General features: G+C 45.0%; 1 protein-coding gene across 8 annotated transcripts in view; it reads right to left on the bottom strand.

Annotated features, from left to right (window-relative positions):
• Positions 1–16,072, bottom strand: part of LOC147211012 (IQ motif and SEC7 domain-containing protein 1-like) — a 106,878-nt gene that overhangs the window by 4,497 nt on the left and 86,309 nt on the right. For 5 of the 8 annotated variants that reach the window (XM_086120202.1, XM_086120210.1, XM_086120256.1 and 2 more), the window contains 12 exons: positions 14,487–14,766; positions 13,127–14,388; positions 12,887–13,048; positions 11,020–11,142; positions 9,657–9,823; positions 8,984–9,123; positions 8,121–8,150; positions 6,978–7,103; positions 6,792–6,891; positions 4,652–4,813; positions 4,181–4,357; positions 444–493 (listed from right to left, as the gene is read on the bottom strand). In XM_086120202.1, coding sequence (XP_085976328.1) covers positions 444–493; positions 4,181–4,357; positions 4,652–4,813; positions 6,792–6,891; positions 6,978–7,103; positions 8,121–8,150; positions 8,984–9,123; positions 9,657–9,823; positions 11,020–11,142; positions 12,887–13,048; positions 13,127–14,388; positions 14,487–14,766 — 2,779 coding nt within the window. Of the gene's footprint in view, positions 1–443; positions 494–4,180; positions 4,358–4,651; positions 4,814–6,791; positions 6,892–6,977; positions 7,104–8,120; positions 8,151–8,983; positions 9,124–9,656; positions 9,824–11,019; positions 11,143–12,886; positions 13,049–13,126; positions 14,389–14,486; positions 14,767–15,140; positions 15,254–16,072 lie in introns of those variants that run through there. The other 3 variants (XM_086120240.1, XM_086120248.1, XM_086120218.1) reach the window with 2 other exon arrangements.

Here is a 16,072-nt window from a genome sequence, read left to right on the forward strand (position 1 = left end):
GAGCTCTGGACAGCGAGAGAGTCTACAAAAGACTAGCTGGCGTCTTCCTCAGCTACCCGCCTGAGAGAAGAGCAACTAAATGAAAACCGCTTAGATGGGAGTGAATGAAAGACAGAGACAGGCGACAAGAAAAGGATTAGTCGAGTCATGCTTTGCTGAGGATATGACTTTTGGTCAAATGGCACGACCAAAATTGGGGCTGTTTGGCTTCCGAAAAAAGGGGGCGGGACCAGAGGCAGACAACCCAGGCATGCACACTACACGGAGGCAAGCAGGTCAATATAGGTCATCCCAGGAAGAAAAAAAATGCATGATCCAAACAAATGGACTGAGTCTATGAAGCAAAGGAGGTGTCAGACCAAAAAAAAAAAAGAAATGGTGTGTTTTCACAGTGCACATCATCACATGAAGAGTAGCTTGGAGACCAGCTGCTTCCAACTTACTTCCATATTGCTGTCTAGTGATCCTGCACTGCTGCGACGCCCCCGCTTGCCTGCCCGAGACATGCAATACCACAGATTAGAGATGGACAGCGACTGCTGGAGCAACCGCAGACGTTTAGGCTGCCTGCCGCTCCAGTAGGGGGCAGCGCGGCGTATTGTGACTGTGAGTAAGGCCCCAGTATGGGCGGGAAGTGGCCGGATGGTTGGTACGCTGGCTGTTTCTCAATATTGCATTCTTGTGTACTTGAGAAACTTTGGACCAAGAACCACGTACTATTCCAATTCAAAGTCAAAGTCGAGCTCTATTAAGGACTAGGATGTGCTCTTCGTGCCGACTCGTGCGGTGGGGAGTTCAGATCGCCAGCTATCCCAACATTGCCTTTCACCAAGTATTGCGGTGGTCTACATGGCTGCTCTCGGAGATCATTCTTTCAACCCGTTACTTCCTTTCAACTTTGGTATTGAGAAACAGCCACAAAGCGCCACATCTTTCCTGAAGAGTAGCCTCCTTGCACAGGTTAGAATTTAAAGCGAATGTCTGACTACAGGCTCAGTCAATTAATAGGCAAATCGTTTGAATTTGAACACTATTGGGTGAAGTCAGATAGCACCCCCCCCCCCCCCCAAAACGTTTCTTGCACGGTACCAACATTCCCCCCCCAAGCTGTCTTGATTAAATGTGACAAGCTTTCAGTCCCAAATGACCAAAGCAGCCTCAGTGACAGTCACAAAGGAGGGGATACATCCAAAGCAATACGGTGGCTGTTATACATGGGATGTACAGGCATAGAGAGGTCTGAGGGCTGTCGGTAGGCACACTCAGCCAATGACACATGACCGCTAATTACACATAAACAGGAAAATACCTGATGTGTATGGAAGTAACGGTAAATACACATGGAATGTAGTATGGCAGGAAAATAAATCAAAGAAATCCACGACAAGCAACATCCTGCATGGAAAATCAGGGCGAAAGGAACAAACTTCTAGATTGACGGATCGATCACTTTGCATGACATCTTAAGCAAGATTGAGACAGACCCTGGATTGGATATCATTTAGTTACCAAGCGAATCACTTGATAACTTCACGTAGCTCTTTTTCGATCTTTAGTGGAAGAAGTGAATCGCTGCGGCAAAGAGAGAGCAGTTGTGTTCGGCACGGCTGTTATTCGTCCTCCAATCGCAAGCCTTGACTGTAAGTCTTGTTACTGCACGATGGAACAGGAGCCATCAGGGCAGATTTGGTTGCATGACAAATACTCATGAGAGTAAATGGGGACGTGATTGCGACCCAAACTATCATGACAATGTGCTTGGATGAAAGAAAATGTAAAGATGCAAAGTGTATAGGAAAAAAAAAAGTGAACATGAATGAACTTGCTCCTCATCTCAGTCAGTGGGTGGGGGCTGCCTGACAATTTCATTCATCACAGTAGAAATGATTGAAAAAAATGAAACAACTCACCTATTGTAAAACCACACAGTTTAAAGCAGGCTTGACTTGACTGTGTTTTTATGGCTACTGAACTATGACTCGTGGGATTAGGTCATTGCTATAAACATTGCATTCATGGGCAGACTACCGCAATGTTTCTCATACTTGATGACAGTTTCTAAAAAGAAAGGAACCACAAAGATTATGGGTCTCTTGGTTGTGCCCAGAAAATGTTTAATCCGATACAAATTGCTGGTCTTGAACATCAAAGTGATTATTTTTCAAATATATCCAAGGTCCACCTCACACCGAGCAACGTAGTTGAAACCTACTGCAGAGGACCATCGTGAAAAATAACAGGAAGCCCCCCCCCTGCACACCAAGCGATTGAGCACCATACACCAACCAATGCAGCTGCCACTCAAAATCGATTACGAAATCACTAGAACATGGCAAAATTGTCAAGGAAGAGGAAACTAGCGAAAATCAGGCAAGTGTGATGATTTTGAGAGGATGTCGGGCAAGGATTGATTGCCCCGTTCACTGACTGCACCTGTGCTTTTCCACAACAGTCTCCTCATGCTTTGCTTTCTAGATTTTGAATGTAGTTGCATCATTATGTATAAGTGTATATACTGTATACAGTATACATAAACACACACACACAGTGTATATACCTACACACATACATATCGATACATATACAGTATACACTTAATACACACATACAGTATATACAAATCCCAAATCTAATCAAATTTTCTAAGGTGGCACGCTATGTAAAACTATGATACAGAATACAATGATTTGCAAATCTTTTTCACTCTATTCAAAGGAACACACGGCAACGGAGATACTGAATGTTCAAACGGCTAAACGTTATTGCCGAGATTTACTCATTTTGAATTTGACGTTTCAAAAAAAGCTGGGACGGAGGCAACAAGAGGCTGGGAAAGATGTTTGGATCATTCCACATGTCAACAGGCTAACTGGGAACAGGTGGGTGCCATGACTGGGTATAAAAGGAGCTTCCCTGAATTGCTCAGTCATTGGCAGGCAATGATGGGACAAGGTTCACCTCTTTGTGAACAACTGCCTAAGAAAATAGTCAAACATTATAATTATAGGACTATGTCCCTCAACGTACAATTGAATACATTTTGAGATTTCATCTTCTGCGGTCCAAAATATCATCAGAACATTCCGGGAATCTGGAGATATCTCTGCATGCAAGCGGCAAGACCTAAAATCACCACTGAATGCTGGTGACCTTTAAGCACTCAGGCGTCACTGCATTAAGAAGAGGCACCGTTGTGTGAAGGATATTGCTGTGTGGGCTCAAGAACATTGAAAGAAAACTCTTCTCACTTAACACAGTTTGTTGCTCCAACGACAAATGCCAAGTAAAAAGTCGACCATAGCAAAGCAAAAGCTATTTATCAACAGTTCCCAATAACGCTGCCGGTTTCTGTGGGCCCAAGGGCATCCGAGATGGATTGACACAAAGTGGAAAAGTGTGCTGTGGTTTGACGAGTCCATATTTCAAATTGTTTTTAGAAATGATGGATGTCGTCTTCTACTTGCCGAAGAACAAAAGGACCATACGGATTGCCATCAGTGCGAAGTTCAAAAGCCAGCGTCTGTGATGGTACGGGAGTTTGTTAGTGGTCATGGGAGCTGCCTGCTTATTTCAGCAAGACAATGCCAAGCCACATTCAGCACTTGTTACAACAGCGTGGCTTCATAGTAAAAGAGCCGCCGAGGTCTAGCTAGAGTGGCTTGCCAGCAGTCCGGACCAGTCTGCCTTTGAAAATGTGCGCCATTATGAAGCGTAAATGTGAAGAACCCGGACTGTTGAGCTATTGAAGCTGTCCATCAAGCAAGAATGGAAAAGAATTCCACCTGCAAAGCTTCTGCATTGAGTGTCCTCGTTCCCAAATGCTCATTAAGTGTTGTTAAAAGGAAATGTGGTGTAATTCAGTGGTAAACATGTCCCTGTCCCAGCAAATACTAATTTGCAAGAAGAAAACCCAATAAAGTTAATCAGTATCATGTAACTACAGTACAACCAACATTACCTTCAAAATGGTCGGTAAAGAAAAAATATAGTCTCTTGTCACTGTAGGTCATACGACACATACGTGGAAAAGCAAATTATTCAATGGGTGGGAGATTGGACTTAAAGGTGAGGAGGCTCTAAAGCCAATGAATGTAGCGTGCAGTGAAAGAACATTTTGCTATCACGAATAAGTGATCAACTTAACATCTGGAAAAGACAACGGTGCGCGTGCTGGTGGTACCTGCTTCGGAGAGATCTCGCAGGGAGCTGCTGAGGGCGCTCCTCTTGAGACCTTCACCCATGGCATAGGTGTCATCCAGACTTGGACGATTCATGCTGCCATTCCCAGTCTCTTTCTTCAAGCCGGAGCTCTGCGACATGCTGGGCCTCACCACCCCCTTTTGCTTCTCAAGCTCGGCTGTGAAAAGGATCCCAAAAATGCCTGAGCTAAATGCTTGGTGGCTTGCGTATTCACACAGTAAATGATTCAAACACATTTGCAACGTGTTTGTTTTTTTTAAAACGCCAACGCCTGAATCTACAAGTGTGATTTAGTTACAATTGAAGCATTAACTGAATGTCCAGAAAAAAGTTCCCCTCTGGTAGCAATCATGCGAAGCCCACTTGGTTTCGCAGCCTCAGATTAATGAGAAAGGTTGGTAAGAGAAAGAGAGAGGGGGGCGAGAGTGAAAAAAAGAAAACAGCAGCTCACATTCTATTCTGTATTTCTCCATTTCCTGAACCTCAGCAATGGACTCTCGCAGGTCGTCTGTGAACTTTTTGCGGTCCTGAGGGTTGGGCGCATTAAAGTTGATGAGGACTTTGATGTCCGCACCTGGGATGGCTGATGTAAGTCTGATTCCATTTGGGTAATCTGCAGAGAGGAGACACACCGTCCTTGATTTGAACTGAGTTGACTCAAAGTTGAAAAACTACCTCTGTCACTCGGACCGATGTAAAAGAACAACTCTTTAACCTTATTTAATTTTTGATTTCTCAAAGAAGCTCACAAAGCCAGCTCAAAAGTGGACATAAAAAGGTGAATTTAGTTGGATATTCCTCATTCCTACTGAAAATGGGGAAAAGAAAATGGAGAGCTCCCCGGGTGTGCATTAAAGCACTTCAAAATGCTAATCACGTTTTCTTCTTACGACATGTGGTCTAATGGACTGTTTCCCAAACTTTATGAGGGTAGGGCTGCCATTTGGCGTAAAGGACATCTCACAGGACACCACTAAAACAAAAACACCAAAATAATGATGTCATCTCAATTTACTGAACACCAAACTGACATACTTCCAGGAATTGACTTCTTCTGTTGTAGAAACGGCAGCATTTTTGTACCTTTCACCATTGAATGGAAGAGCATTTCATTGGTTTGTCTATCAACTTACATCATTGGCTTAGACCAGGGGTGTCAAACTCAGGTTCTGGAGGGCCGCTGTCCTTCATGTTTTCCAAGTCTCCCTGTTGCAACACACCTGATTCAAATGATCCGATCATCAGCAAGCTCTGCGCAAGCCTGACATTGAACCTGTTCATTTGAATCAGGTGTGTTGCAACAGGGAGACTTGGGAAAACATGCAGGACAGCGGCCCTCCAGGACCTGAGTTTCAAACTTGTGGCTTAGACAGAGAATATTCAGTCATTCATTCATTTTCCGATCCGCTTATCCTCACAAGGGTTGCGGGGGGTGCTTGAGCCTATCCCAGCCGTCTTCGGGCAGTAGGCGGGGGACACCCTGAACCGGTTGCCAGACAATCGCAGGGCACACAGAGTAGACAGATAATACTATGGATAAATAATAATCTTATCATTTCCCACTGCACCTTCGAAGAATAGAATACTGTAAAATGTGTGCATAATAAGCATTCGCCCCCCCCCCCTCCCTAAATAAAAAAAGATCCCAAATCGGGGGTGGGGGAATTATACACAGGTGACCAAAAAAATAAATAAACAATGTACCGGTACACCTTGTTTACCAGTGCGTCGACCTGTACCTCGGCACCGCAGCAACAATAGTTCACGCGCCAACGTGCTAAGAGGGCCAATTTCAAAATAAACCTTACCCAACCAACAAAATGCAGACATCAATGCCTTGGTAAGCTCTTCTTTTGAAGTTGTACCCGGCAGCACGTTGTGTCATAACAGCTGACTGGACTTGTTTTGCAGACTCTGAGCCAATGCCGTCACAAACTATTGCTACCAGTACTTGCAACCGACTTTAGGGACCCAACAGCGTCCTGAAAGAATGTTCAATTGCTTACACGCTCCTTACGCTCTCTTCAAAACAGGAGAGGTACAAGTGGAGGAGCTAGACAAAACCAGTGAGAGGCCTACTTTCTACCATCTGGATTGGCTAAAACAGTAAAAAAAAGTGGGCACCTTTCAACTGTCATGTTTTATAGTGTATGGTGCACAGGTGTCAAAGTCAAGGCCCGGGGGCCAGATCTGGCCCTCCACATCATTTTATGTGGCCCGTGAAAGCAATTCAAGCATGTCAACTTCCATGATGCTTGCTAAAGTCTGAACCAAAATTTCAAATTGTCATATGTAATGTAATAATTACAATTTTTGAATAATCCCTTATTCTTGACTTCTGATGTCAAAACGAGTTATCCATCAATTTGTTGTTCGCCGTCTATGTAATCAACATTTATATGGTTTCACAAAAGTCATAATGGTCCTTCAAGGGAAACCGCATCTACAACATGGCCCGTGACAAAAATTAGTTTGACACCCCATGGTGTTACTATACCACTGTGCCACGCAAACATTAAAAACATGCACTTGGCAAGTGAGTGCAGCCATGGGGGACAACAACAACCTCAAACCCCATCCAAACAACTTACATTGGTTTTCAAATAGCATGACTTGCATGCCATAAAGGGAGAAGGACTGCCTGAAGCTGTATGTCACAGAGTTCTTCTTCTTCTGAAAAATCTTTGTCACCTAAAAACATACAAAGACTCGATGAGGAGAGAATTGGATGTCAGGAAAGAAGAGGAAACGGGCAAAGAGATGAGGGCGACATTTACCACGAGTAGGTCATTGAACAGGAAGATCTCCCGCTGATGTAGGCCCAGCTTCTGGAGCTTGTTTGGATCTGGCACTTCGAAGAGGCGGCAGTAACACACCAAACGGCGATGGGGCAGTGACAGAACCTTGCGAGAGGAAAAAAAAGAACACGGATCAACGCATCAGTGGTCACTCTAGTCAAATGGGATGAATCACTCCAGATGAAAGTCAAGGACTAAACGCTGACTTGTTTTGCTTCCACCTGACACCAGAGGTCGGTCAGCAAGCTTTTTGAAACTGAGAGCAACTTCTCGGCGCCTGACTAATGCAAAGTGCTACCAGTTTGAAACACACTTCTGCAATAAGAAATTCCACTCAAATGACCTGTAATGATATCCCATTGCCGATAATTGATGAGATTCATCTTTGTAAAGACACGGATCCCGTTAAGGAGTTCTCGCTATTACCAACAATTTTGCAAGATAGGAAACGGGACTATTCAACACTTTTTCCCTTTAAATCTCTCCAAGTGTTAACATTTTCAAATGATCACTCCTACAACACTGCTTGCATCTCGTAACTGGTGAGCTATTTTTAGAACAGTCCCACAGGCTACTATAATGCGGGGCTTGGAGAGCATTGTGTTGATGATGACCCTTGTTCTACATCGGCCAGCGACAACAACTGAACATCTTTGCAAAGGCAAATTATTTGCTGCAGCTCTTCTGTATATCGTGCAAGCTTTGTGTGGTCTAAATTCTAACTTCTCTGTTCTTTTCATTTTGACATACAGCGTAAAGGAACTATTTATAGTACAACTGACTGTTCTCGAAGATGAAATTGCTCTCGCAGCCACATTGTCACTTCAGCCTTTTTGAAACCGTTCAGGTTGTGGTCAGTGGTAACAAAAAATATATGCGTTTTTATTTTGTTTTTGGTGATTGGCCCGTTGTGTACAGTATCATTTAGTAAAACATTTTTAATTTAAAAATTATGAATATCATTTTTTGACCAATCAGGTGAAGACTTGGCATGGCCAAGAAATCGCCATTTACCACAAAAACATTTTTTTTCTCCCCTTTAGAATTTAATGGAGCATAGACGGTGAGTGATTCTCTCCCCTCTTTAGGGTGACCAGTGTAGATTTTGTTTGGGCAACTTACACATCCCAGGCCATGATGGAGTGATCCAATCTAAAAGCAAAGCATACAAAAAAATGTTAATAGCATCAGAACATAATCTACTTACGGTATGCTCATTTCTACAACTCGCTGCCTTGCAACCGTATGCAAAACCGTGCATTTTGTATGCAGCGGTACACAAGGGAGTGTGAGAGAATGGTGGACACAAAACAAAAAAGACCCCCTAGAAAAAGGTACTCAGCATGTGGCATTTGATGACTATCACATTATTCATGACGATTCCAAAAGAGATTTGTATGCTAGCGTGCTCCTGGGACAATCCCGCCACTCAGTGCGATGAGCGATTAGTTTCAGCTCATCCAGTTGTTGCTGCTGCAGCCGATTTCATCCCACCGGAAACCAAGTGCTTCGTAAAAGACAAAGCTCTCCCAGAGGCTGCATTATTTAATCACACTGCTGCATGCCAGAGACACCGTGGTCTGCGTCATCATTTCGAAACGCAACCTTGGGGCAGGAACTTTGATCGTTAGTACACCAAAATGAAATGACAACTGGCTGGTGAGTCACTTCAATACGGCACTCGTGGCAGTGGAGCCGTTTACGTATTAAAAGTGTTCCCTCCCCGAGGTACGGATGAGAACGTGCACGGGTTTTAATTGGACAAAAGCAGCGGGTGATATCTGGAGGGCTTCGAGTGGAAAGGTGTGAAAGGTGCCCCCATTACTTCTTTTTATTCACCTACTTGGATGAAAAAATACACTGAAATTTTAGGAGAAATTTAGAATAACTATGACGCAAAGTGATTCTATAAGATTGCCTGGCTGATCTTAAGCCCAACGTGTGTTTGTGTGTCTTCAACTGACAACCTTGACTTTGCTACTCACTGGTTTCTTCCCAACAATGAGCTTCTCAACCTTCTGGACCTGTGACACATGGTCTTCATTGGTCTTGAGTTCCCGCTTTCGGATCCTCTCATAGATTCCAACCAGGGTCTCCCTGGGTATATCCTCCCCATCATCCACGCCTGCCACAGTTATACAGTCAATAAGAGAAGGAATTAATTGCAATAAATTATTCTTGCTGACTGGAGCAACTGAACATTTAATTTGAAGGAACTTGACAGCGCAGGAGTGACCTACACAATAAACTTGCTAGACTTTTCAAAATCAGGTCCCTCAAGCATCAGTCGGGGTCCTGCTTTGACTGAAAACGCCTCCTGAAAATATTGCTTGAAGGGTTGCACCTGAGCCATGTGGGGTAAGTTTACTTTGAAATCGACAGATTTTTGTGGCTTATAGGAAAACTTAGACTCTAAAAAGAATCTACTGACATATGCACTGACTTGAACTTGATGTCAGCCATTTTCTGGATTAATCAAAGTGATTCTTTCGAATGCATGTATGATCTCTGGAAGTCTGACAAAAGCCTGGAGATGACTGGCAAACATTTGGTAGATGGACGCCAAACTTAATGAAACAAATACCATTTGCCTGCATGTTTTGCTTGCTGTACCTTTCAATAAATTCTGTGTGCAATATGCAAATGAGTTTTTTTAACCTCTTAGGTTCTTGATGAAATCCTCCAGCTTCATCTTCCTCTCAGGTTTGACATTGGGGCTGTACATGTCTGTGTTGAGGAGGATGATGGCGAAGGCCAGGATGAAAATTGTATCCGGGTTCCGAAACTGCCGCACCACCGTCGGGTTGCAGATGCAGTAGCGCTGGCTGGAGAGATGACATGACACGGTACGGGATGACGTAATGCAGGGGGAAATGATGTAAATTGTGAGGAAATGTTGCTTCAAGGGAATAGGAAGTATGTGCCACCAATGGTTCCTTGTTTGCAGCAATACCCTTATCCAGAGGAGGAACAACACATAAACAATTTGCATACTTTTATGAAAATGGACAGTTATGTGATTTGTGGGGTTCTACCGTAAAATCCCGCGTATAATGCGCCCCCGCCCTAAAATCAACCTAAAAAAGTATTGTTTTCTCCTCTGTACTCATGTATAATACTATGCCCTGATTTGCTGCTATTCATGGTTATCATCTGATCGGATTTGTACAAGTCCATGTTTTTAATGCTCCCATAACACACTCTCACGGTGCACTGCAAAACATGAAGGTTGAAAGTCGCCCCCTTATTCGTTGTTTTGGATCAAGCTCCTCCACTTGCACCTCTTATGTTTTGAAAAGACCGCCAAGAGGGACAACTGAGACAGAAAAAAAAATATCCATTGGATTTACTTAATTTGAAGATGTACATCAGTTGCACAGTTGATTAAACTGTGCTAAACCAATATGGTATTTGATTACCGGTATTTGTGTGAGCAAGGGGTTGTGATGAGCATGCCAAGCTATGAACTCCAACCTACAAGCTCGTAAACGCCAAGTGATGTCACAACGACAGTAACAACGTTACTGGCTAAAAAAGCAGATTTGAGGAAGCTTGGTTTGTTAAAAAGTGATCAGTAGGAACGGCAACTGTGTCAGGCTGACAGCATCAAAGTTTGCAGAGTCATATATGTCTAATAAACTGCCTTTGAAAAGTAATTCACCAGCTCCGGTTTCCTCCCATATTCCAAAAACATGCGTGGCAGGTTAAAGGAACGCTCTAAATTGTCTCAAGGTGAGAGTGTGAGCGCGGATCGTTGTTCGTCAATGTATGGCCCGCGATTGGCTTAGCTACCAGTTCAGGGTGTCCCACGCCTACTGCCCGAAGACAACTGGGATAGGCTCCAGCACGCCCGCGGCCCTTGTAAGGATAAGCGGATCGGAAAATGGACGGATGGATTTGTATTATGCACGGGATTTTTACGGTAGGTCACCATCAAGCTCATCCACGGTGTAAAGAGGATATATTTGTCGTCAGAATGTGCCTATGCAGAATGCTGTGCCGTAGTGTTATAAAAGTGTACCTGAAGGCTTCAATGAGTCGTTCCACCTTCTGGGCTTCTCCCTGGACACGGATGTGGTTCTGAAACTTCCTGAGGGCTTCATCCAGCTCCATGCTCTGGAAGTCCATTTCATCTACCACACAGCTACACAGCACACACACATACAGAGAGATGGAGGGCAAAATATACAAGATTATGCACGTCACACAGCAACAAAACATATTACATCAGGGTTCACATAACTATCACTAGGATAACATTATCTTCTGCAAAACAACGTAATGTTTGCAAAAGAGAAGGTCACATTAGCATGACTTCGTTACAGAAATCACACAATTTCTGAGATTGCCAGATGAATTTGAAGTAACAATGATGCGCGCCCAACTTTTGATCTTGAAAATATTTGCTACTTTTTGATTGTCTTTTATTCACTGTATCGGCCAGCAAAGTAGTACAGTGCAGTGCACCCATGTTGGATCTTCTGTTGTGTGATTCATTGAAGACCCTCGGCTGTCGTGTAATTGATTGGTGATCAGTACAGGACAGGGATGCGCAATTGAAATGATGGAGGTGGACACAATTTTCCATCAGGACCACACATTGCCTCACAAGATGTTTGACCAAAATGCCATTTTAAAAATGGACAAATATGTCCATATGTCTGTTATTTATTGAACCAATGTACCGTATTTTCACGACTATAAGGCGCCATTAAAAGTCTTAAATTTTCTCCAAAATGGACAGGACGCCTTATGATGCGGAGCGTCTTGTGTATGCGCTGAGTTCCAAAACCTGACTGACAGCCGACACGCTGTTTATATAGAGAAACGGCGGAAGTGACTGTGGACAGGCATGCGGCAAAGAAGTCGGCCAATCAGTGAAGGGTGGGCGTGTATATATGCATATATGGAGAGAGAGAGAAAAGGCAGACGTGAGTGAGGACAGGCATGCGGCGAAGAAGTCCGCCAATGAGTGAAGGGTGGGCGTGTAAGTGGACGCTAAAGGGACGCTACAAGCAGGTACCAACACCTGTATAGAGTGTGGCTATGTGCATTGTTGCAAAACAACTTCGGTTTTGGTTTCTAAGAACCCCCGAAAATAAATTCTACAAAGAGACACGCCTACGAAACTCAGTTCAAACTTCAAGCCATCGGTTATGCTTTTGGCATGCGTGCCCATCTCACAGCAGCGGTGAAAAACCAAGTCAAGCAAATGAACTCTGAGCTTGCCGTTATTCCCGGAGGCTTGACTAAAGAACTCCAACCGCTGGACATCGGCATCAACCGGGCGTTCAAAGTCAAGTTGCGAGCGGCATGGGAACAATGGATGATCGATGGCAAACACAACTTTACAAAGAGTGAGAGGCAGCGCCGGGCGAGCTACACCACAATTTGCGAATGGATTGTGTCTGCTTGGACGAACGTGTCTACTTGCACTGTTGTTCGAGTTTTTGGCAAAGTATCTTCTGATACAGAAGATGAGGACTTTGATGGATTTCTGGGTGATGATTGATCGAAAAACGTGAGTACATTGTACGATGGCTAAATAAAATACAACGGAACTCAGTTTTGCTTCCGTTGCCTTTTTAAAAATGTGTTTTTAGCTTGTATCCGTATGTCTTGGCATGCTACCGTATGCTTCAAGCTAACGTGTTTTTAGCGTGCGCGCATGCATGCCGTATGTTTAAGCTGGCGTATGTTTTACCACTGTAAAACTGCGCCCAATAATACAGTGCGTTTTGTCTATGTGTCAAATACAGAAATAGCACCCGTTAATGAGACTGCGCCCAACAATACGGTGCGCCGAATGGTCGTGAAAATACGGTACATCATAGCATTACATCCCTGGAGTGATGCTGGTATAAGTGCTTCCACAGCATCATACTCACTCCAAGACATCCCTGTTGAACTGTTTCTGTCTATTTCCGAGGAACTCGCCGATCATCTGCCTGCTCAGGCCTTTCCTTTGCAGCAAGAAATGAGCCACACCAACCGGTGTGTCAGGGATGAAGCCCCTCTCGGTCAAGTATTGGATGCCCTTCTCTGGCTTCCTGATAAGAGGAAAATATATTAATACTTACTTAATACGCAAACGCTAGTCTTACAATGTACTTGTGCCTGGTTCTTACTTGTTGAAGAGATTCAAGCCAATGCGATAATGTCTCTTGCGAATCACATCGTTGCTGAAGATGGGCGAATCCCAGCTGTTGCGGGTCTCTTTGTGGTAGGTCTGCTTGCTGAGGGTCTGCTCTCGTAGGCTGTCCCTCGACGAGGACTCGGAGCTACAGTTGATCGTGTCATTGGAGTTCGATGTGCTGTTGATGCTGTCGTTGTCCCCATCCGAAAAGTCGGACTCGGACTTGCTCTGACGATTGGCTGAGCCGTTGATAGCTAGGTGGCTCTCCAGCTGGCGGTGGCGGTGACGGAGAGGCGCATCGTCATCACGTGACGGCGCTCGTGGCGGAGGTCCATGGGAAATATGTTTGGGGCTTGCATGGGATGAGGTTATAATGTGGCCGTGCGGCTCGTACACAGGCGGCCTTTTGACCGATCCCCGTTCGGAGCGATCGCTTAACTCGGCGGAGCTGTCGCTAGGAGGTTCTATCGTCAACAAAGGAAGGTGGTCCATTCTCAGACGCTGCTCTTGGCACTCCAGAGAAGGAGTGCTGCGGCAGCTCGTGTCCGTGTCACGACCCTCATCTTTAGGGTCGATAGGCCAGTAGTCCTGGGAGGAGTTAACTGACCGCAAGCGCAAGGCTGATTCTGTGCCAGGGGCCTGTTCTCCCGCCCTCGACAGAGCAATGGGAGGTGACATGTCGTCCTCGTCAATGAACAGAGTAACATCGCTGTACGATGCCATCGAGTCATCGTGAATGTGTCCAGCTGCCCTGCAGTGGGACTTCACCTGATAGGGAACCTCCCTCTCCACCTCAGGGTCCGGACCTTCATCCCCCTGAAGGCTGCGACAGTTCAGTGCGTCGTCTATCGACTCGGCCAGGGATTTGACCTGCCTGGAGAAGGCGTCCTCGAGTTCCGTGATGGCATCTGTCAGATCACCCTGTGGGGGCGGATGAGACGCCATATTGGCCTGCTGGTGGACCTGTATATCCCCACATTCTGACTGCAACATGGACAGCGGGGCGCCGTCCTCTGTCATGGACACCTGCCTCCCTTCAAAGTAGGAGCTGTGCACTTTCTCGGCACCCTCAAACGACAACTGCATCCTCATGTTGGAGAGAACGATGCGTCTGGACATGCGATTTTCAGACATAGAGCTCCTGAGACGCTCAAAATTCTTGTTCATCTGATACTGGCGGAAGGCGGTTTGGATCGTGCGAGCCGCGTGCCGCGTTATGAATCGCCCGCCATATTTACGCTCCAGCATCTCCACCTGAAGAGTAGACGGAACGCAGTGAAATTGGACCATTGTTGATCTAATGTGTCTTTGGCATGGATGCTCGACAACGTCCACGTTCATTTGACCAATACCTGTTTATCCTGAAGGTCGGCGGAGAGCTCATAGCTCTCCGAGAGCGAGCGAGAGCGCTTGATGGCCTCCTCCTCCGCCTGCTTCCGAAGGATGGACTGTGAGTGCTGGAGCTTAGGCCGACGGGGTCTCTGAGGGCCAGGCTGAACCCCGTGGCTGTAGAGGGAGCTCTCAAAACGATCAGGACTGATGGCCGACCCGTGAGTCACCGGACCTGGCCCATATCCTGCTCCTGGATCTAGGGAAGCGCCGCTCTCATTGGACCGTCCGTCCCCTTCCACACTGCAACCAAAAAAAAGGATGAGGAGACTTTACTCAACAATATTCATACAATTATAATGTTTATCAGGTGGAAAGAGCTGAATACTGCAAGTGTTATGCCATAAAAGACAGTACAGTGTGCAACTTCCTTCTACTTCTCGTGGACAAATAATGACTGCGTGTACAAGTAGGATTCTAATTTTGAATGGCAGACATTTGAGACCGAAATGTCTGCACATTGTTTTTAATTATAGAATTATAGAAATAAGACAATGGCCCAAGATCTGCACCGATGTTACAGAAACAATCAAACTAAGACCAAATAGAGTCCGCCGACGAGCTCACTGGATGTGGCAAGAGTTAATGTGAAGAAAAAAAAAACAGTGGTTACTCACTCACTCTTACACTCAGCTGAATAACAAGGCGACTGTTTATTGCGAAAGGACATTCTATTTTCTATAAAGTGCCAACTCTTCCTCCACATCTTGTCCACCATTCTTGCAGCCGAGTCAGGTCCAGAGTACACAGATTGCTCTAGGAAACTTCCCTTTATGCCAGCTCAAGGGCCAATCAGTGAGCGCAGGGAGTTGCATGATGTTTGCCGGCGCAACGTCACACTGTTGAGGCACTTGTCTCAAAGTCCACTTTCATATACAACGACAGAGCAAATACGACTTCTGCAGGCAGCTACGATGTGTCGTGAGCGGGCTACACGTTCGCATTTCTTCTGCTGCACGGTACAGAGCGGCCCCTGTTCGTTGGTAAGCAAATGCATCTGAGCTGTGACTCGACACACCCGCGTAGTGTACACAACCCACTTCCTTTATTAGTCAGCCTGACTTCAACATGCCACCATAACAGCTTGCTGTCAAAGGACATCAATTCTGGGCCAACCAATGAACTCTGATGCAAAAATGAGTGTGGCACGGAATTTTCAAAATGTTATCTGTGAGTAAACGCGAGTTGAAAGGCCAACATGTCTCACCCACCGGGCAAAGTGAAACCTCAATTCGAACAGTACACAACTAAAACAAGAACTCACTGCTTCAAGTACTAACTATGAAAAAAAGTGACTCAAAAGAATTTTAAAATAGGAATTGTGAAAGGTTTGATTACTATTGTTTCTACTTGGGAGTATAAATTCAAAATCAAAACACACAGAATGCTGAGCATCCTCCTGGAAACCTGAAGCAATATATAGCATACATATACAGGTAAGCATTGATCATTGTATTCATTCAATGAGAATTGGCTGAGTAGCCAACACCTCATTTCAAATCTCCAACAACAGGAAAGGAGTGGAAGACAATCACAAATACATGGCCAG

The sequence above is a fragment of the Hippocampus guttulatus genome, chromosome 1 (assembly GCF_054856545.1).
Source record: "Hippocampus guttulatus isolate MCC_2025c chromosome 1, RoL_Hgut_1.0, whole genome shotgun sequence".
Taxonomy (NCBI): Eukaryota; Metazoa; Chordata; class Actinopteri; order Syngnathiformes; family Syngnathidae; genus Hippocampus; species Hippocampus guttulatus.